General features: G+C 47.5%; 1 protein-coding gene across 1 annotated transcript; it reads left to right on the top strand.

The window, feature by feature from the left end:
* Nucleotides 1-2707: 2707 nt before the first annotated feature.
* LOC137447760 (myosin heavy chain, skeletal muscle, adult-like) lies at nucleotides 2708-20949 on the top strand. The gene is made up of 39 exons (XM_068151634.1): nucleotides 2708-2810; nucleotides 3088-3331; nucleotides 3414-3557; nucleotides 3650-3806; nucleotides 5062-5089; nucleotides 5188-5305; nucleotides 5486-5578; nucleotides 6824-6887; nucleotides 6969-7067; nucleotides 7173-7276; nucleotides 7357-7495; nucleotides 8171-8289; nucleotides 8384-8533; nucleotides 8898-9068; nucleotides 9608-9917; nucleotides 10098-10171; nucleotides 10813-10900; nucleotides 10995-11112; nucleotides 11281-11404; nucleotides 11490-11626; nucleotides 11720-11975; nucleotides 14200-14442; nucleotides 14544-14720; nucleotides 14806-14951; nucleotides 15039-15129; nucleotides 15218-15607; nucleotides 15772-15898; nucleotides 16040-16158; nucleotides 17105-17301; nucleotides 17595-17778; nucleotides 17864-18029; nucleotides 18208-18332; nucleotides 18524-18832; nucleotides 18928-19131; nucleotides 19402-19527; nucleotides 19623-19793; nucleotides 19883-19987; nucleotides 20124-20219; nucleotides 20662-20949. Exons 2-39 carry the CDS (start codon nucleotides 3125-3127, stop codon nucleotides 20815-20817), a joined length of 5832 nt encoding a protein of 1943 aa, XP_068007735.1. The 5' UTR covers nucleotides 2708-2810; nucleotides 3088-3124; the 3' UTR covers nucleotides 20818-20949.
* The last annotated feature ends 710 nt before the right edge of the window (nucleotides 20950-21659 follow it).

Below are 21659 nucleotides of genomic sequence, written 5' to 3'. Positions count from 1 at the left end.
GAGCTGGGGTGGCTTAGCCTGGAGAAGAGGAGGCTCAGGGGTGACCTCATTGCTCTCTACAACTACCTGAAAGGTGGTTGTAGCCAGGAAGGGGTTGGTCTCTTCTCTCTTGCAACCAGCACCAGAACAAGGGGACACAGTCTCAAGCTGTGCCAGGGAAGGTTTAGGCTGGAGTTGAGGAGAAAGTTCTTCACTGAGAGAGTCGTTTGTCATTGGAATGCGCTGCCCAGGGAGGTGGTGGAGTCACCGTCCCTGGATGTGTTCAGGAGGTGATTGGACGTGGCACTTGGTGTCATGGTTTAGTCATGAGGTCTGTGGTGACAGGTTGAACTCGATGATCTTTGAGGTCTCTTCCAACCTTAGTGATATTGTGATACTCACCAAATGATGCTGAAGTTTCCTGTTTACCATGGGTGAAGAATGATGGTACACAAGGCAGGGCCCATGCAAGTGTTCTGCCCATCTTTAAAAAAGCAGCAGGAGGGAACAGTGAAACTCTAAGCTGCTCAGTCTTACTTTAGCTGTTTGAAAGATCACACAATATGTCCTCTTTGTGTTTATTGTGAAGGATGTGAAGGGCAAGAAGATAACCAAGAGCAGTCAACAGCCATGGAAAGCAATCATGCTTGACCAACCTGGCTGGTTTCTATGATGAAGTGATTGCTGCCTTTTATCTTTTTTCCTGATAGTAAGCACGTGAAGCTTCACACTTTTCACCTCTCTTGCATTCAGTCAGTTTGGTTCAACGACAAAGGAAGACAAAGCCATTGGCAGTACCTGAACTGAATGTCTCATCTTGCTCCAAGCATGTGTTAGCAGCTGAACATACAGAGAAGTTTGGCAGGCCTCTATTCCTGTATGAAGAACTGTTTTGTGAGGGTTGCATGATCAAACCAGATATTAAATACCCTCCACGTTGCCCTATTGCACTAGGCAAGAAGTCAACACTACCACACTAGCCCTTTGGTAATGGCAGCTCCTCTTCCTAATCCACGTGAGAAGAACACCCTTCTGAGAGTTTCAACTGTCCCTGCAGCTAGTGTGGTGAGCTCAGGGGTGAGCTCTGGCTTTGGGTTCTAGTCTTGAACCCCAAATGTGAGTGTTCCACCTGTTTTTGTAAGCTTTTGGCTGTGGCATTCACTGAGATACTTTAATGACTGAGATGCAAATCACAGAATACACCTGGCTGGAAGAGACCTCCAAGATCATCCAGTCCAACCTCAACCCAGCATGGAAGGGTCAACATCCAACCATGTCCCTAAGCACCAGGTCCACACTTGCTTAGACACCTCCAGGGATGGTGGCTCCACCACTGCCCTGGGCAAACCATTCCAATGTTTGAGAACCCTTGCAGTGAAAAAATATTTCCTAATACCCAGCCTGAACCTCCCCTGGTGCTGCTTGAAACCATTTCCTCTAGTCCTGAATGAAATATCCAAGAAAGGAATGTATTAGATCTGGAGGGTCTGGAGAAGTTGAAGCAACTGCATCCTTTCCTAAAACTGGGCCAGCTGGGCTCTTGGAGTACCAGCACACCTCTTTTTCCCATACAAAAGACTGCCTGCAACCTCTGCCCTCTGGTACAGGCAGTACTCTGTTGTTAGATGGTTCTGGGGCTGTGAAGGTGTAAATATGAATGTGCTGATGGCATGGCAGTGCCAGACTGCAGATTTAGCAGCAAACACAGTATCTGCAGCTGAGGGGCTATGTGTGATGGTTTGTACAAGCATGGAAGGGTAAGGCACATTGGTTTGGGGAGTTATGGGTAGGGAGGGCTATGGGAGCCTCTGGAATTCAAGTGTGACAGAGGGAACTGGTTATTTATGCAGCAAGCAACTGTCAAATGCAAGACAGGAGACAGTGAGAAAGCAGAGTTTCTTGGGCAATCACTTTAAAAATGAAATCTGCACCAACCCAGGTATTATCTAGGCATGGACAAATGTCACCTGCAGGCATACCTCCAAAGTCACCTCAGGCATATATTAAAGACCTCCCTTTCAAAGCAAAGTCTCTTGTTTCCTGGGTTCAGGCTTCCAACTCCCTGTATTTCAGATGCTCTGAGCTATTCAGTGTCCTGTGCAGAAACCTCAGCTGTAATGCATTTTGACTCCTGCCTTTTAGAGAATAGCACTGAGAAGTGCCTCTTAGCAGCAAATATTTGCTGATTTTTTTGGCATACTTTTCCTGTTCTTCTTGATTCCTGTACTCCTAAAGCATCACAGACATTACCATCCCCATTGCACGACTGGAAGAAACATATCATAGCAACCGCCATGGGTCAAGCAGTAAACCAGCGAGAAAGCCCTCAATAGGAACCAGAAGTCCCTGCATCCAAGTTCTCTAAGTGCTTTGAGTAGTCTAGATTCTCTCCTTAACACTCTTGACAAATTATTTATAGATGTATTCACACAGTGAGATATAATCATGTTCCAGTTATATCATTCAAATCAAATGACAATTATGCCCTTAGTTTGCCAGACAATGCTTTGCCAGAAATGTTTTGCCCAAAGAAAGAGCATCTGCAGCATCTGCAGCAGAGACACTATAAAGCCTCCCCGGGACGAGCCTGGCCTGTCTCCACAGAAGGCTTCAAGGTAAGTGCGTGTACTTTGTGAGCTCTGAAGGAAGAGAGTAATATCCCATTCCACTTCTCCTGCCTCTCACAGCCACTGCCACAGGGGATTGCTCCGTGCCAACACAACCGTTCAATGCAATTCCAGGGCCTCTCTGTATCTTCAGTCTATAAACTGTCTCTGCCATTCCTGTTTCACAGGGTTGCCACTTTCCAGGATAGAAGCATTTCTTCAAAGGTAAGAGCCTGAACAATGCTCTCCTAGACTAAAACAGGATTTTGTGCAGCTGCATGAGTTCTTCCTATATTTCTGCTGATGTTTGTTTAGGTGATGTGTTGGAAATAGGGAAAAAGTAATTTTCTAAGTTAAGTTTACATCAAATTGGATTTCAGTAGTTGCTTCTAAGAGATACTCTGGGAGACCAGCTAGCAGTTTATTACCTAAAGAGCATGGAGTTTTCTCACTGATACAGGCCATACTATTCACAGTGATCCCCAACCATTTTCCTCACCAGACAGCTCTGCTGACGAGCCCCTCCATAAAGTGCAGCCATGGCCTCTGCAGACGCCGAGATGGCTGTGTTTGGGGAGGCTGCTCCTTACCTCCGCAAGTCAGAGAAGGAGAGAATCGAGGCGCAGAACAAGCCCTTTGATGCCAAGACATCTGTCTTTGTGGTGCATCCTAAAGAATCCTTTGTGAAAGGGACAGTCCAGAGCAAGGAAGGAGGGAAGGTCACTGTCAAGACTGAAGCTGGAGAAGTAAGTATAAACCAGGGCTTAAAACTGGTGCATAATTCCCACTCTCATCTGACATACATGCTTCTCCTTCTTCCTCTGACAGACTCTGACTGTGAAAGATGATCAAATCCACCCCATGAACCCTCCCAAGTACGATAAGATCGAGGACATGGCCATGATGACCCACCTGCACGAACCTGCGGTGCTGTACAACCTCAAAGAGCGTTATGCAGCCTGGATGATCTACGTAAGTAGCAGCAGCAGTCTGCCCTTGGGTGCCAGCAGCATCTGCTGTGCCAGGCTGAGGGGAAGCCAACCTGCTGTCTCCCTTCCCCACAGACCTACTCGGGTCTCTTCTGTGTCACTGTCAACCCCTACAAGTGGCTGCCGGTGTACAACCCGGAGGTGGTGTTGGCCTACCGAGGCAAGAAGCGCCAGGAGGCTCCTCCACACATCTTCTCCATCTCTGACAACGCCTATCAGTTCATGCTGACTGGTGAGTCCTTGATTTCTTTGGAACTGCTCTTGCAATGAGCTATCTGTAGGATAGGAAAATGTAGGACATTCTCTGGAAACTTGGTGCAGCTCTGAAAATCTTGTGTGTGTGAGAGTGATGGAGGAGGAGAGCACTCAACTGCCAGTGAGCAGCGGTGCTATGAGCCCAGAGTCTGTGTTCTGTCAGAACTGATAAACAGCTGGCCCTAATGCAAGCAGTCTGGATGGACTAAATTCACTGGAAAGAATATCTCTGTTTTCTGCTGTAGGCTTTACTGAGTCTAGTGGGATCTGACATACATGCAGTTCTTAATCTCTAAACTATTCTGAGCCAGAGAGTGCAGAGCACAGCTATGTCACACTTGCCCTGTGAATAATGCGAATAATTGGCAAGCTGCAGCGCTAAGGTAAACCAGAAAGTTTCTCTCTGCACTGTACAGGATGTAAGCTTCACCTGATTGTTATGCAAATGACATTCATGATGGAACGGAGGAGGGGTGGTCTGAAGCACTTACAGCCTTTAATGATCTATGGAACCCCTATGCTGATGGCTGCAACTGACAGCCACTTGCACCTTATAGTGAAAGTAAATCTCAGAAAACAAAGTCAAGGAGAAACTTAAACTTTCAGCATTTCAATTGAATGGCTTTAAAAAATGTTCCTTCTACTTTCTCCTCTTCCTCCCATCTCTTATTTTCACTCCCTTGTGTGTGCATTGAAAGATGTGCAGGATTTTAGATCTGCTTTTGTTGCAATGATCTGGAATCAAGGAATGAATATTCAACGTTAGCTATGAATGGTCTCAGGAATACCTGACTTAGAAAAACCTCCAACCCCTCAAAAATGAGATATTAAAAATAGTGAAAGAGGGTCACCAGGCCTTTCTGATGCTCATGAGACCTCCAAATTTCCATCAGATTACTCAGGAAAATGTTAGCTTCAGAAGAATTTACACACTGTTGATGCCGCAATGGTTTGCTACGAGTGCTTGCCTCATAAGAGAGAAATAAGCAGTCCTGTGACAAGACAGTGCCTCTGAGGATATAAGACTACAATAGCTACCCTGAAATCTTTTCTGATCCAGTTGATAATGCCTGAAGTACTGCAGGAAACACCAAAAGCATGCTGTAGAATTCCCAGGGCTTTTCTCTATCCTCAGTCTCTGCATTCTCTGGAAGCTCACATTTTCCTTGCAGTTTTATAGTTGTTATCCACATGAGCACTGGCAAAGCTTTCTCATCTCTGTCTTTTCACAGATCGGGAGAACCAGTCCATCCTGATCACGTAGGTACCCTCCCTGCTCGGGTCCCTGCAGGGCTGCCTGGTGCCAGGGGACCTCCTGCCTGACCCCAGGCTCTCTGCTTCCCCCTTTGCTTTGGCAGTGGAGAATCCGGTGCAGGCAAGACTGTCAACACCAAGCGTGTCATCCAGTACTTTGCAACAATTGCAGCCAGTGGGGACAAGAAGAAGGAGGAGCAGCAGCCAACAGGCAAGATGCAGGTGAGTTGGGAAAACAAACTGAACCCTCAACGTGGTTGCCAGGTCAGCTGAACTCTGTCAGTGGATAATCATCACCACATTTAGCATCAAATTATTAACTGATAATCTTGAATTGATGCTTTCCTCTGTTTCTGGCATGATTTTTGTAAAGGATAACCCCCACTAATGACCATCCTGCAGGGCACGCTTGAGGATCAAATCATCAGCGCCAACCCCCTGCTGGAGGCCTTTGGCAACGCCAAGACCGTGAGGAACGACAACTCCTCTCGCTTTGTAAGTTGTTGCTTTGCACACAAACCCCTCCTCAGCAGAGCAGTAGTCATGGGCTAGTGGCATTCTCACATATGAGGTGGTGGAGTCACTGTCCCTGGAGGTCTTAAAAGACAGATAGAGATGGCACTTCAGGACATGGTTTAATCGTGATGGTGGTGTTAGGTCAACGGTTGGACTCAGTGATCTCAGAAGTCTTCCTGACCAAAATGGTTTTATGATTCTATAAGCAGCTCATCCTGGAGGTCATCTCTAACCACACAGAAGACAAGAAGGTTATCAGGAGTAGCCAATATGGATTTATGAAGGGGAGATCCTGCCTGACTAATCTGATAGCCTTCTATGAAATTATGACCAGATGGGTAGATGAGGGAAGAGCAGTGGATGTCATATACCTCGACTTCAGTAAAGCTTTTGATACTGTTTCCCATAACATCCTCATAGAAAAGCTCAGGAAATGTGGCATAGATAGCTGGTCTGTGAGGTGGATTGAAAACTGGCTCCACAACAGAGTTCAGAGGGCTGTCATCAGTGGCACAGAGTCAGCTTGGGGGCACCAGTGGTGTTCCCCAGGGATCAGTACTGGGCCCAGTTTTGTTCAATATCTTTATCAACAACCTGGATGAGGGCATTGGGAAATTCTTCTCCCCCTCTACTCTGCCCTGGTGAGACCACACCTGGAACACTGTGTCCATTTTTGGGCTCCCCTGTTAAAGATGGACAGAGACCTGCTGGAGACAGTCCAACAGAGAGCCACGAGGATGATTAGGGGATTTGAGCATCTCCCCTGTGAAGAGAGACTGAGAGCCCTGGGGCTGTTTAGTCTGGAGAAAAGAAGACTGAGAGGGGATCTGATCAATGTCTATCAATATTTCAGGGTTGGGTGTCAAGGGGAGGGGGCCAAGCTCTTTTTGGTGGTGCACAGAAATATGACAAAGAACAACAGGTTCAAACCTGGACGTAGAAGATTTCACTTCAACATGAGGAGAAACTTCTTTACAGTGAGGGTGATGGAGCACTGGAGCAGGCTGCCCAGAGAGGTTGTGGAGTCTCCGTCTCTGGAGCCTTTCCAACCCCACCTGGATGCATTCCTGTGCAGCCTGCCCGGGGTGATGCTGCTTTGGCAGGGGGGTTTGGACCCGATGATCTCTTGAGGTCCCTTCCAAGCTCTGATACACTGTGATACTGTGATAAGGAGATGGCAATGAAATGCATCTAGGCTGAAATGCTGCTGCTTCTCCTTAACAGGGCAAATTCATCAGAATCCACTTTGGAGCTACCGGCAAACTGGCTTCTGCTGACATTGAAACTTGTGAGAGATTCCCCTGACTTCATAATATTCCTTCTAACCCTCCTCTGTTCTGTTCTAACTCTCTCCTACCTTCTTTTCCAGATCTGCTGGAGAAGTCCAGAGTCACTTTCCAGCTCAAGGCGGAAAGAAGCTACCACATCTTCTATCAGATTATGTCCAACAAGAAGCCAGAGCTAATTGGTAGGAAGAGCACTAACTTTTTTTGAAGGAAAACCACTGAGCAATATCTTATTGCATAATTTGGAAAGCTAACTAAGCTTATTTTTCTCCTTTTGATGGTTTCAGACATGCTTCTCATTACCACCAACCCTTATGACTACCAGTTCGTCAGTCAAGGTGAAATCACCGTTCCAAGCATTGATGACCAGGAGGAGCTGATGGCTACAGATGTCAGTAACTTTTCCAAACAGGCCATCTGGTGGTTACAAGTCTGGTACACACACATTTACATGACTGTTTCTGTTGCCAGAGTGCCATTGACATCCTGGGCTTCAGTGCTGATGAAAAGGTGGCCATCTACAAGCTGACAGGGGCTGTCATGCACTATGGGAACCTGAAGTTCAAGCAGAAACAACGAGAGGAGCAGGCAGAGCCTGACGGCACAGAAGGTACCAGCAGATTCATCAACCTTTCCCCAAAAGGTTGCCTTTGTCACCAAAAGGACTTAAGCAGATTTCAGGCTTTAAATATGCAAACTGTAAAGTGAAAAAAACTATTTCTTCAATGGCCAGGTGACAGTTGTGACATATACCTGCTGATAACTTTACTCTGAGACTACTTAATAAGTAAGAGACCCGGTATACACTGCCAGGTGTGGATGTCAATCCCTATACCACGGTTAGTGGTACTGGGGTTGGAATGCACCTTGCAGTCTCTGCTGTACTGTGGAGTTGGGAAGTGGTTCAGCTCTAACAGGAGGGGACAATGTGCTCCTAGTGCCCCTCAGCTGTTGAGGGGAGCTCGGATGTGAGGTACGTAGTTGATTAGTCACTGACAGAGAAAGAACCATGCACAGTTCTGAGTGAAAGTCCCATTTCCATGTATGAAAAAGGATGAAAGCAATGGATACTCTTGAACAATATTAGTAGAAGCTCAACCTCAGGGAGTCCTGTAGACTCTTCAAACCGGAAGACAACAGAGAAATCAGCCTTGTAGCTTTGACTCAGATATCTCTGTGCAACTCTGTACCAGTGAACATTGCTGTAACTTTTGAAACAGCTCCTCAAGGGACAAATACCAGCTGTCCAATATTTATTTCTCTCTCACTCAATTCTGGTCTTCAGTGGCTGACAAGGCTGCCTACCTGATGGGCCTGAACTCAGCTGAGCTGCTCAAAGCCCTGTGCTATCCCCGGGTCAAGGTCGGCAATGAATTCGTGACCAAAGGTCAGAATGTGACCCAGGTAAGAGCTGAAGGTGGAACAGGCAAGATTGAAAGAGTACTTGAGTGGTCTTTGGCTCTAGGAGGGAACTCTGGATCTTTTTTCTTTGCTAAAGGTGAACAACGCAGTTGGTGCCCTGGCAAAGGCTGTCTATGAGAGGATGTTCCTCTGGATGGTTGTTCGCATCAACCAGCAGCTGGACACCAAGCAGCCCAGGCAGTACTTCATTGGTGTGCTGGACATTGCTGGCTTTGAGATCTTTGATGTAAGCAACACAGTTTTACTGGCATTTTAATAGAAGGACAGTGGAAAGTAAAGGGAATTCTGAGACAGATTTTTGATCAAGTTAGCATCTTCCTACAGTTATTTGCAGGGCTTTTGGAATCACATTTTTAATCCTGAAAATAATAACAGTAACAACAAAAAACTAGCTCCTAATGACACCAAAATTGAAACCTTTTCTCTTTTCTAAATTGAAAGCCTATCCTAGAGAGAGAGCATAGGAAAACTATACAGGAAGAGCTCTTGCATTTAGGGCATCAGCCACACTGAATTAGGATGATGCGAGAAACCCCCTTGCTGTTATTGCTGAAAGCTGAAAGCAGTGCCTGTGTTCTTATATCTGGCAGTTCAACAGCTTTGAGCAGCTGTGCATCAACTTCACCAATGAGAAACTGCAGCAGTTCTTCAACCACCACATGTTCGTGCTGGAGCAGGAGGAGTACAAGAAGGAAGGCATTGAGTGGACATTCATTGACTTTGGGATGGACCTGGCTGCCTGCATTGAGCTCATTGAGAAGGTATCTTCCTATTCAAGTCTATTATATGTTGGATCTTCCATACTTCCAAGAGACAAACTTAAGAAGCATGTGAGAATAGTCCAGCTTTTGCATAGGAGATCATACTCAGATCTGAGGAACTTGGTGAGAGGATTCGTTTCCAGGTTACAAAATGATATTACATAAAAGTCTGTCATGTTCTGTGCCAATCCTTAAGGAGGTTTTCTGGGGAGGGCAGCATTTTCTGATGCTATGTTTGCAATTTCCTCATCAGTAAAGGTATTTAGGTAAGTTAAAGTGGAACACCACCACCAAAAATCGTTGAGCCACAGTTAATTTTCCCTGGCATTGTCATGAAATGACTGGGAACAGCCATCTCTGATTCTAGCAACTTTCCAGCCAAGAGATGTCCCTTTATAATCTGTTTCTTCCTGATCTGTTGTAATGTTTTGCAGACCATGGGCTGAGATGCTGCCAGATAAACATTGGTACCTTTCATGTTGATAGCATTTTTCTCATCATGACCACCTTTTCCTCTCACTTCTTGTGATACCTTCCAGCCCATGGGCATCTTCTCCATCCTGGAAGAGGAGTGCATGTTCCCCAAGGCAACTGACACCTCTTTCAAGAACAAGCTCTATGACCAGCATCTGGGCAAGTCCAGCAACTTCCAGAAGCCCAAACCTGCCAAAGGCAAGGCTGAGGCTCACTTCTCCCTGGTGCACTATGCTGGCACTGTGGACTACAACATCACTGGCTGGCTGGAGAAGAACAAGGACCCTCTGAACGAAACTGTCATTGGGTTGTACCAGAAATCCTCTGTGAAGACTCTGGCCTTGCTCTTTGCCAACTATGGTGGAGCAGAAGCAGGTCAGCTCTGTGAGAAAAGTATTTTGTGTGTGGGTCAGGGTCACCAGAGAATGACAGCAGTAAACACTAAACAAATTCATTCCCCAATATACAGCATGCATAGTTTATCTGTTTGGGGTTTGTTTGTTTGTTATTTTGTTATTATTGGTTTTAATTTTTTTTCTCTTGTTCCATTTACAGATGCTGGTGGTGGTGGCAAGAAGGGTGCCAAGAAGAAGGGCTCCTCTTTCCAGACTGTCTCAGCTCTTTTCCGGGTACGGTTCTGCATTTGTTATCTCTTTGTCATGTCAAGAAAGGAGGCAAACAAAGGGCTGGTTTGTGTTATTGCAACAGTGGTGAAAGTCTTTGGAAATTCCATATCAGGATCAGTTTAAATCTGGCTGAAATGTGATAGTCAAAAAAATAAGGATTCATTGCTTAAAGATTCCATCCTTTTTTAAATTTTTATATTTTTAGGTGTTTGTTTGGTTTTAGGGGATTTATATTTTTATGACTTTGGGTCAGGCTAGAACTCTAAGTTTATCATTCCTGCATTTCTGTGAGGTTGGTGGTTTTGAAAGAATGCTCTTCTGAATACTCTTCAAGGTGGCATTTATCTCATTTGGAAAAAACAGCACTATTTTACCTTCAGCAGATTGAGTTTAGAAGGCAGAATGTGAAAGGCCTTGTTTGCAAGTGTAAGTTGTACATTAGTTTGCACTGGATCAATGGCAGCATAGCAGTAGTTCAGTCCTCAAAAAGGTTGTTCACAGTGTTCAAACAGAAGATTATTATTGTGGCTTTCCTTAAGTGTTCTGAAATCCAGCTAATTAGAAGAAGTCCAAAAAGTCATTGACATAGGCTTAGTGCATCAAACACTGGATGTAGGCACTCACATTACCACCTGGTCCTCTAGGAGAACCTGAACAAGCTGATGACCAACCTACGGAGCACTCACCCCCACTTTGTCCGTTGCATCATCCCAAATGAAACAAAAACCCCTGGTAAGATGCTCAAGCAGAAAGAGAAGTCCCTCTGGTGCAGTCCTTGGCCTCTGCACTGGACACTGTGGCATTGCCTTGTGCTCTGAATTGCTAGGTGCCATGGAGCATGAGCTGGTGCTGCACCAGCTGCGCTGTAACGGTGTGCTGGAAGGGATCCGCATCTGCAGGAAGGGATTCCCCAGCAGAGTCCTCTATGCTGACTTCAAACAGAGGTGAGAGCACAGCACTCTCCAGCATCATTAAAGCAAAGCTGGGGCATTCAGATGGGTTTGTTCAGACTGGACCCTCTTGTCAAAACCATCTGTGTATGGGCTGGTGGTGTCCAGCAGCTGGGGTGTGCTGGCTGGGAAATCAGCCTGGTCTTTGTCTCTTACCCACAGGTACAAGGTGCTGAACGCCAGTGCCATCCCAGAGGGACAGTTCATTGACAGCAAGAAGGCTTCTGAGAAGCTTCTTTCATCAATTGATGTGGATCACACCCAGTACAAATTTGGCCACACCAAGGTACAAACCCTCCTTGACTCACTCTCTGTGTGCCTGTGCTGTGCTCTGCCTGGCAGTCAGGTGCTGCAATGTTCTATTTCTCAAGGTGTTCTTCAAAGCTGGGCTGCTGGGGCTCCTGGAGGAGATGAGGGATGAGAAGCTGGCACAGCTCATCACCCGCACACAGGCCAGGTGCAGAGGCTTCCTGGCAAGAGTGGAGTACCAGAGAATGGTGGAGAGAAGGTAAACATTCCTCATCTTAATTAAAGTCACTGTACTTGTGGGAAGGAGCTGGCACTTGACACATGGAAAATATTCATTTTAATTCTACTTCAGGGAGTCCATCTTCTGCATCCAGTACAACATTAGGGCCTTCATGAACGTCAAGCACTGGCCCTGGATGAAGCTCTTCTTCAAGATCAAGCCCCTGCTGAAGAGTGCAGAGTCTGAGAAGGAGATGGCCAACATGAAGCAAGAGTTTGAGAAAACCAAGGAAGAGCTTGCAAAGTCTGAGGCCAAGAGGAAGGAGCTGGAGGAGAAAATGGTGGCCCTGCTGAAGGAGAAAAATGACCTGCAGCTGCAAGTGCAGGCTGTGAGTTTATCCCCATTCATTTATCACTCAGAAAAGGAGTCTATGTATGCAAACTGCTCTTTATGAAGCTGAAGGTCAGACTATAGCAGAGTAAGTCAGGTATTTGAATTACCCATCCCATGTATGTGAAGGTGAGGAAACCAGTGTCTGACAGTTGCTGTGAGCTTTGTGACATCCAGTGCAAAGAGGGAGGGAGCTCTGAGTGGGACTCAAAGCTTCTGACCTTAGAAAAAGGAGGCTGCTACGGCTGGCCAACATGAAATACTCAGCGCAGGTTTTGCCTGACTCTCCAGCCCCTTCTGAGCAGGTGGGTCCTGCAGGGGTGATTTCCATCCCATCAGGATGCAGAACAATGTATTCACTTTGGGGTGCAAATGCAAGCCAGATTTGCAACTGGTACTTGTCAGTTATGTGCAGGAAAAGCCAGCCAGCCTTTGCTTAATAACTACTGATTTGGAAATGCACCTTCAAACTTCTCTTTAGTCTAAGAATACATAGACACAGGCTTCCTGCAGCCAACAAAAGGTTACACCCTTCTCTCCTTAATGTCAACCATTGTACCAGAAAACACGGAAGTGGTGAGGTGAGCTAATCATTTCAGTGTTAACAAAGCAGGGATCCATCCCTGGGAGGAGTGCTCTACTCAGGTACCTTCTTAACTGCAACAGCTCTAAGGAATCAAATAGTAAATAATATAATAGTATGAGAAAGACATTGAAGTCCTGGAGCGTAGAAGGACTACAAGGCTGGTGAGGGGTTTGGAGGACATCCTATGAGGAGCAGCTGAGGGACCTGGGGTTGTTAAGTCTGAAGAAGATGACACTGAGGGGAGACCTCATTGCTCTCTACAACTCCCTGAAAGGAAGTTGGTGTGGGGCTGGTGTTGATCTCTTCTCCCAAGTAACTTAGCGAGAGGACAAGAGGAAATGGGCTTAAGCTGCGCCAGGAGAGCTTTAGCTTGAAAAGTGGAAAAATTTCTTTGCTGCAAGAGGGGTCAGGGATTGGAAGAGGCTGCCCAGGGAGGTGGTGGAGTCCCCATCCCTGGAGGTTCTGAAGAAGTGTATAGACATGGTGCTTCGGGATACAGTTTAGTGGTCATGGTAATTGGGTTCTGGTTGGACTTGATGATCTTGGAAGTCTTTTCCAACTGTAATGATTCTGTGATTCTCTAACAGCACCTGGCTTTTGGTGGAGCTTACAGACATAGCACACCTGTAGTATCTTAGCTCAGAAGTGGGGAGTTGGAAGCAATCACAGACTGTTAGATTTCAGTTGAAAGGAGCATTCTCTTAGTAAAGGCAAATTCATAGCCAGACCTCTCATTCTTAACCACCAATAATTTTACCCCCACAATCCTATGAGCCTTCATGAAATAAAATACTGCTTAAAAGCATAAACCTAAGTGTTTGATATTCAAATCTCACTTTACAAAGCCACCTTTAGCTACTCATTAAATTACTGGAATTACCAACTACGACTGGAGCACCACTCTTCACTACCCAGTTATTTGAACATGCCAATTGGAAATGGGAATCTGGTATATAGAGAAAAATAGATATGGAGTTCCCTATAAGGTATTTCTGTCAAATTCATTTGGGACAACAGAAGTTCACTAAACCAAAAGTCCACCAAAGAGTAAGATGGCGACCAGCTGAAACCAGCTTATGCCACTCCAGAAACATCCATGGAAGGATCCCAGGCAGCTGATTGAGGAGGCTATGATTCCACTTGCACCAGGAGCAGTCTTCACACATCTAGGGAGAGAATGATCTTCTTTCTATTAAATTAGCACAGGGGCAGCCAGAGCCTTCACTCCCAACATAACAATGGGTTCAGAATGATTCAGTTACAAAAGGAAAGATAATGAATACTGGGTCTGTGAAGAGTAATGTCTCAAATTCCTTTCTCCTCCAGGTAAATGAGGAATACTCATACTTACCACATCTATGAGATATTTTTATGAGAGAGAACAAAGTTTAGGAATCATTCTTGTCTTCAACTGAGAGGCTGTATAATGCATTCCTCACAAAAAAAACCCAAACCGAAAACCCCAGCACAAAACTAACAAAAACACCCCCAAAACAACACAAGCAACCCAGCAACCAAAAAAACCCAACTAAGATTAAGGTTGTTCAGGAGAGGTCAGCCTCAGGCCACAGTTTAATGTGTGCTTATATAGAAACGTTCAGAAAACAATAGAAGAAAATCTGTGTCTCCCCACCAGGAAGCAGATAGCTTGGCTGATGCTGAGGAGAGGTGTGACCAGCTCATCAAAACCAAAATCCAGCTGGAAGCCAAAATTAAGGAGGTGACTGAAAGGGCTGAGGATGAGGAGGAAATCAATGCTGAGCTGACAGCCAAGAAGAGAAAACTGGAGGATGAATGCTCAGAGCTGAAGAAAGATATTGATGACCTGGAGTTAACACTGGCCAAGGTGGAGAAGGAAAAGCATGCCACTGAGAACAAGGTATGAGGCAGGAGGGGTCACTCTCACAGGGAAGACCTCTGGTTTGCCATTCAGGTTTAAAACAATCTTTTTTATCTGCATTTGCTCCTTTCTTCTCAAAGGTGAAAAACCTGACAGAGGAGATGGCAGCCCTGGACGAGACCATTGTGAAGCTGACCAAAGAGAAGAAAGCTCTCCAAGAGGCTCATCAGCAGACACTGGATGACCTACAGGCAGAGGAGGACAAAGTCAACACTCTGACCAAAGCTAAAACCAAGCTGGAGCAGCAAGTGGATGATGTAAGCACGCAGGCAAAGAGCAAGAAGAGGACAGGTGTGGAGTTGGAGCTGTGTGGCAGAGCACTGATGGCCTTCTTGTCTTTAGCTGGAAGGGTCCCTGGAGCAAGAGAAGAAACTGCGCATGGACCTGGAGAGAGCCAAGAGGAAACTGGAAGGAGACCTGAAGCTGGCCCAAGACAGCATCATGGATCTGGAAAATGATAAGCAGCAGCTGGAGGAGAAACTGAAGAAGTAAGTGAGGCTGTGGGGCAGCTGAGCACTGTGCTGCTGAACTTGTCTGTTTCCTTTGGGCTCTAATATGGTTTGCTTTGCCCAAAGGAAAGACTTTGAGATCAGCCAGATCCAGGGCAAGATCGAAGATGAGCAAGTCCTGGGCATGCAGTTCCAGAAGAAGATCAAGGAGCTGCAGGCAAGTCTCTGTTGCTTGCTCTCTTTCACGTTGACTCAGGTCAGGCAGGAGAAGGCCGTGGGTGTGAAGGGTCTCTCGTGTTCCCCAGGCTCGCATTGAGGAGCTGGAGGAGGAAATTGAGGCTGAGCGAACCTCTCGGGCGAAAGCAGAGAAGCATCGAGCTGACCTCTCCCGGGAGCTGGAGGAGATCAGTGAGCGCCTGGAAGAGGCAGGAGGAGCTACATCAGCTCAGATTGAGATGAACAAGAAGCGTGAGGCAGAGTTCCAGAAGATGCGTCGGGACCTGGAGGAGGCCACGCTGCAGCACGAGGCCACGGCTGCCACCCTGCGGAAGAAGCACGCGGACAGCACCGCTGAGCTTGGGGAGCAGATCGACAACCTGCAGAGGGTGAAGCAGAAGCTGGAGAAGGAGAAGAGTGAGCTGAAGATGGAGATTGACGACCTGGCCAGTAACATGGAGTCTGTCTCCAAAGCCAAGGTATGGAACTTCTGTCAGGTCACTGCTCTATGATTCATGACCTCCTACAGGACTTTGAATCTTCAGGTTACATTTGGCTGCCACGCACCGTTGCAGTGCATGTCATCATGAGAATGTGCTAGAAATGGGCTTGCTCATTTTCCTCATGTGTATTTGACACCCAGGCAAACCTGGAGAAGATGTGCCGCACCCTGGAAGATCAGCTGAGCGAGCTGAAGACTAAAGAAGAAGAACATCAGCGCATGATCAATGACCTCAACACTCAAAGAGCTCGTCTGCAGACAGAAGCCGGTAACATCCTTCTGTCATGGCTGACCCTGTAACTGCCACTGACAGGACACACTGATGCTTTATTCAACTGGGAACTGCTTGTGCATGGATTTAAAGGTTTAATGTTGCTTCCTGAATTATTCTCTCTGTAAAATCTCTCAGGTGAATATTCACGCCAGGTGGAAGAAAAAGATGCTTTGATTTCTCAGCTCTCCAGAGGCAAACAGGCATTTACTCAACAGATTGAGGAACTAAAGAGACATTTGGAAGAGGAAATAAAGGTACAGGTCCTTGTGTATAAGGGCTGACTTTGTATTCAGATTCCGTTTTCTTTCATGATAAAATCAGAATATTTTAGCCCTGCCAGGTTACTTTGGGAGCTCTCAAATTATAAGGATCATTGTGACACCTCTTTCTCTGTGGGAATCCAAAAAGGGAGTGATATTGAAATGTTTAGATGGCCTTCATGTCTGTGAGGCCCTGGAGTGTGCTGGGAGAAGTTTTACCCCTGAACTCTGTGAGAAAGGATGGGACTTAAAGATAACAAAGTGCTGCATCCTTGAAGCAGATGGGAAAGGCAGATGGGGAGAGTAGCACCTGCTAAAATAGAGGGAAAAGAGAGGGCTTCACGGGGGTAAGCTGGGGGAAAGTGGAACTGCACCGTTCTCAAATGTCTTAATACATAGCCACCGGTTCCACAACATGAGGCCACGCAGCTCCCCTTGTGGCCATGGTCCCTGCTCTCGACTGGTCAGTTTATATCGCAGCTCACTGTGGTGGAACTGCCTGGATCCAGACACAATTTTTGAGGTGACACCACATTCCTCTAGTGTGGGAAAAACGTTGAGGGAGGGCATCACCTCCAACCTGCATACTGAGGCAGGCAAGGGTAACTTCAGGTCTTTACTCAGATTAATAATGACATACAAATACTCTCATTCTACTTTTCCATAGTGGAAGCTGAAACTTTACAACAGAGTCCAATGCGTGTAACAATTCCCAGATTCACAGACATCATTTAGAGTTCAGACACCATCTCTACTGAGGTAACCCCCCAGATTCTGATGAATGAAGCAATAAGGAGCTCCCCAGAACATGGAATCAGTGTAACCTCTTTCCTTAGGCTGACTTTAAATGGCAATTAAAAGAATTCTCAACAATGTTCCCTAAGTTAACATTTGGTGGGTTCAGAGGTCACTCACTGTCACAATATCATTGCCTCCTCAGGCCAAGAACGCCCTGGCCCACGCCCTGCAGTCTGCTCGCCACGACTGTGACTTGCTCCGGGAACAATATGAGGAGGAGCAGGAGGCCAAGGGGGAGCTGCAGCGAGCCCTGTCCAAGGCCAACAGTGAAGTGGCTCAGTGGAGAACCAAATACGAGACGGACGCCATTCAGCGCACGGAGGAGCTGGAGGAGGCCAAGTAGGTGGTGTCAGGGTGTGAGGAAGCCAAGGGAGACTCAAAGGCAATGTTGAAAGAGACACAGCCAGACACTCCGGAGAATAAGTCATGGATTTGATTGAGGAAGGGTAACTGAGATGGGGAATCTTATCCTGTACAAAGTTGAGTGGCTTAGTAAAGGCAAATGCAGAGGACAGGATAAGTTAAAGCCTTCACTCTGTGTGACTGCACACTTCAAAACAGTTAGGGTTGCTCTGGTGAAAACCACAATGATTCCTCTGTGCTAACTCTGAGCTGTGCTTATCTCCCCCCAGGAAGAAGCTGGCACAGCGCCTGCAGGAGGCAGAGGAACATGTTGAAGCTGTCAATGCCAAATGTGCCTCTCTGGAAAAGACAAAGCAGAGGCTGCAGAATGAAGTGGAGGATCTGATGATTGATGTGGAGAGATCAAATGCTGCCTGTGCAGCTCTGGACAAGAAGCAGAGGAACTTTGACAAGGTCTTTTGGACTCCACCCTTGGGTTCCAGGGCAGAGCATGTCCTCCTGACCAGCACACCCATACTCACATCCCATTTCTCTTCAGATCCTGGCAGAATGGAAGCAGAAGTATGAGGAAACGCAGGCTGAGCTGGAAGCCTCCCAGAAGGAGTCTCGCTCTCTCAGCACAGAGCTGTTCAAGATGAAGAATGCCTATGAGGAGTCCTTGGACCACCTGGAAACGCTCAAGCGGGAGAACAAGAACTTGCAGCGTAAGTGCCTGGCCCTCTGCTCCTGGAAGGGCTTCCTTGCCATCCACCAATCCCCCACATACACTGCTCCACCTGGCTGTGTGCCTGCAGGTGACCAAGGTGGCTGTCAGGTTGGTGTGGCAGGGCCCTTGCCATGCTGCTCTGTGCCTGCCCCTGCCACTGGTCTTTGCTCCCACAGAGGAGATTTCTGACCTGACGGAGCAGATTGCAGAAGGAACAAAAGCAATTCATGAGCTAGAGAAGGCCAAGAAGCAGGTTGAGCAGGAGAAATCTGAACTCCAGGCTGCTCTGGAGGAAGCTGAGGTACATGCCCACGATCACTGTTTCTGCACTCAACATATGAGCAAAGGAGAAGCATGGCTGAAAGATGCTTGGTCCCACTCTGGGCTGGCTGGAGATGGCAGCCAGCTGAGCTTTTCTGAGATAGTTCCTAACTATCTGGAGAGCAGCTGGAGCTTTATCTGTGTTGTAAATGTATGTGTCCTCTTCTCCAGGCCTCTCTAGAACATGAAGAGGGGAAGATCCTGCGCCTGCAGCTTGAGCTCAACCAGGTGAAGGCTGAGATTGACAGGAAGATAGCAGAGAAAGATGAGGAGATCGACCAGATGAAGAGAAACCACCTCAGAATCGTGGAGTCCTTGCAGAGCAGCCTGGACGCTGAGATCAGGAGCAGGAATGAAGCCCTGAGGCTGAAGAAGAAGATGGAAGGAGACCTGAATGAAATGGAGATCCAGCTGAGCCATGCCAACAGAGTGGCTGCAGAGGCACAGAAGAACCTGAGGAACACTCAGGCTGTTCTCAAGGTCTGTTCAGCAAAGCTGCAGACAGAGAAATGACATTGCTGACATTTCTGGCACCAAGCTCACTCCTTGCAATTCCTCTTGTCTCTCTTTTCCAGGATACCCAGATCCACCTGGATGATGCTCTCAGGACTCAGGAGGACCTGAAGGAGCAGGTGGCCATGGTGGAGCGCAGAGCAAACCTGCTGCAGGCTGAAATTGAGGAGCTAAGGGCAGCCCTGGAGCAAACAGAACGGTCGAGGAAATTGGCTGAGCAGGAGCTCCTGGATGCCACTGAACGTGTGCAGCTGCTCCATACCCAGGTCTGGCTGTGGTGCCACAGCAGTTGTGTTGACACCTAACAAATGCAGAGGGCTGTTTTATGCCAGAGAGTAGGGCAGGGCAGAGGTCTAGAATGGCCTCTCTCCTACTGTCCTTGCTCAGCTCTCACCACCACCAATATCTTGTAAACAATATTTTGAAAAGAATTCCAGGTTTTGAATCTCAGTCTTGAAGAGGAAAGACTTGGCTGAGGCTGCAGGTTTGGCATTGCAGGCCTCCCAACACAAGTCCTGCACTCTCTCTTTGCACAGAACACCAGCTTGATCAACACCAAGAAGAAGCTGGAAACAGACATTGCCCAAATCCAGGGAGAAATGGAGGATACCATCCAGGAAGCCAGAAATGCTGAAGAGAAGGCCAAGAAGGCCATCACTGATGTGAGTTGGGGACTCCTTTTGGTGCTGATTGTGGATGAATTCTGACCCAAAGTGTCTCCAGCACCAAAATGGCTTTGACCCTTTGCTCTACTCAGGCAGCCATGATGGCAGAAGAGCTGAAGAAGGAGCAGGACACCAGTGCCCACCTGGAGAGGATGAAGAAGAACCTGGACCAGACAGTGAAGGACCTGCAGCACCGTCTGGATGAGGCTGAGCAGCTGGCCCTGAAGGGAGGCAGGAAGCAAATCCAGAAGCTGGAGGCCAGAGTGCGTAGTAGGGCTGGGATTGGTGTGTGAGTGAGGAGATCCCTTGGAGAGGTGTGAGGGAAGCTGCAAAGTTGGGCTTGTCCTTGCAGGTGCGAGAGCTGGAAGGGGAGGTGGATGCTGAGCAGAAGCGCAGTGCTGAAGCCGTGAAGGGTATGCGCAAGTACGAGAGGAGGGTGAAGGAGCTGACCTACCAGGTAAGGCAGCAGACACCCCTGGCCTGACAGAGATTTCTTACCCCAGGAAGCCAAACTTTTTCATATGGACTCCATGAGCAATGTAATTCAAGACATGGATAAAGCAATAATTCTGTCTCTTTGCCCTCTGCTTCAGTCTGAGGAAGACAGGAAGAATATTCTGAGGCTGCAGGATCTGGTGGACAAGCTGCAGATGAAGGTGAAGTCCTACAAGAGACAGTCTGAGGAGGCTGTAAGTATCACCCTGAGTGCTCGGTAAGAAACCTCCCCAGTGGGTGGCATTGGCATTGAGGGGGTGAATGTAAGGAACTTGGAAAGTGCCACAGCTCAGTAATGGAAGGCTTCAGGTTCTTTGAGATGCTTGGAAATTGCCCTTTGAGAATGAAATCAGTGGGGGAATAGGAAGCCTCATGGTGGGGAATAACAAATCTCTTGAGGGGGGAATGAGAACCCTCATGAGGGGGCAAGTGTTGGGAACTGTGTGTGGCATTAGCACAGCAGCAGCTGTAAGGAGATCCTCTGGACAGTGCTGGTGGCGCAGCAGGCTGAGGAGGTTTGGAAAGAAAAGGTTGTGGGAATTTTGGCATTGCTGTAACCATGCTGCTGAGAGATGTGCAGCAGGAGTGAAGCCCTGGCCCTGGGCCCCTCCTCACTGACTCCTTCTCCCTGCACAGGAGGAGCTGTCTAACGTCAACCTCTCCAAGTTCCGCAAGATCCAGCACGAGCTGGAGGAAGCCGAGGAGAGAGCTGACATTGCAGAGTCGCAGGTCAACAAGCTCCGCGCCAAGAGCCGCGAGTTCCACAGCACGAAGATAGCAGAAGAGGAGTGAAGCTGTCATGAGGCAGCAAAGTGCCCTGAGGGCTGCACAAAATGTGAACCCCTTGGGCCCTTTCTTCTGTGATAGTCTTTGTACCCCCTCAATGTGTCTAGAGAATAAAGAGTGTAGAGTCCTCTGCATGCACGCTGTGAGCAGAGTCTTCTCTGGGGTTTGTTTCTCAGCAAGCCTGGGACACTGCACTGCTGGGGCAAGGGAGCAGCTGGCACAGACTCTGGATTGAGGACTCACAAACTCAGAGGCTGGCCATTGCTGTGGGGACTACTGATGGTTTGGCCTCCTCTCTTCTGCCTCCAGCAGCTCCTTGCCCTGCTCCTGCCCTACCAAACTTTGTACAGACTTCTCGCTTTGTCCTTTCAGCACAGATAGAATCAGATGGAATAGAATAGAATTAACCAGGTTGGAAAAGACCTTTGAGACCATCAAGTCCAACCTATCACCCACACCATCTGATCAGCTAAATCATGGCACTAAGTGCCCCATCCAGTCTCTTCCTAAACAGTGATGGAGACTACAGCTGAAGGGCAAGAGAGGCTGATCCCTTTCCTGTCTCATTTCCCTGCTTTGGATGGAGATCCTGGCAGTCACAAACCTTAACATCAGCCTCTCTGTAAGTTCTCACAAGTCACAGAACCAGATGATATGTAGGCCTCTCAGATGGTGGCTCCCAAGGGTAGGGTCTAAATGACAGTCAACATCCATGAGCATCCCTTTTGTGTGTAATGGCTTCTACAAGCACAAACTCCTGAGGCTCTGCAATCCTGCTTCACAACCCTGGCACCACCACACTGTCTGCACCGTGGCAGCCTCACAATGTGGCACCACAAAGGAGGAAT

The sequence above is a fragment of the Melanerpes formicivorus genome, unplaced genomic scaffold (genome assembly GCF_026170545.1).
Source record: "Melanerpes formicivorus ecotype bairdi unplaced genomic scaffold, bMelFor1.0.p_v2 SCAF_21, whole genome shotgun sequence".
Taxonomy (NCBI): domain Eukaryota; kingdom Metazoa; phylum Chordata; class Aves; order Piciformes; family Picidae; genus Melanerpes; species Melanerpes formicivorus.
The sequence above is the reverse complement of the archived record's forward strand: the minus strand, read 5'-3'. Positions and strand labels throughout refer to the sequence as shown.

Bases quoted from the DNA above. Each gene is read 5' to 3' on its own strand.
- LOC137447760 (XM_068151634.1), top strand. From the start codon at position 3,125: ATGGCCTCTGCAGACGCCGAGATGGCTGTGTTTGGGGAGGCTGCTCCT. The intron at 8,290-8,383 runs GTAAGAGCTGAA...TCTTTGCTAAAG, and splicing joins AAGGTCAGAATGTGACCCAG to GTGAACAACGCAGTTGGTGC. The intron at 10,901-10,994 runs GTAAGATGCTCA...CTGAATTGCTAG, and splicing joins AAATGAAACAAAAACCCCTG to GTGCCATGGAGCATGAGCTG.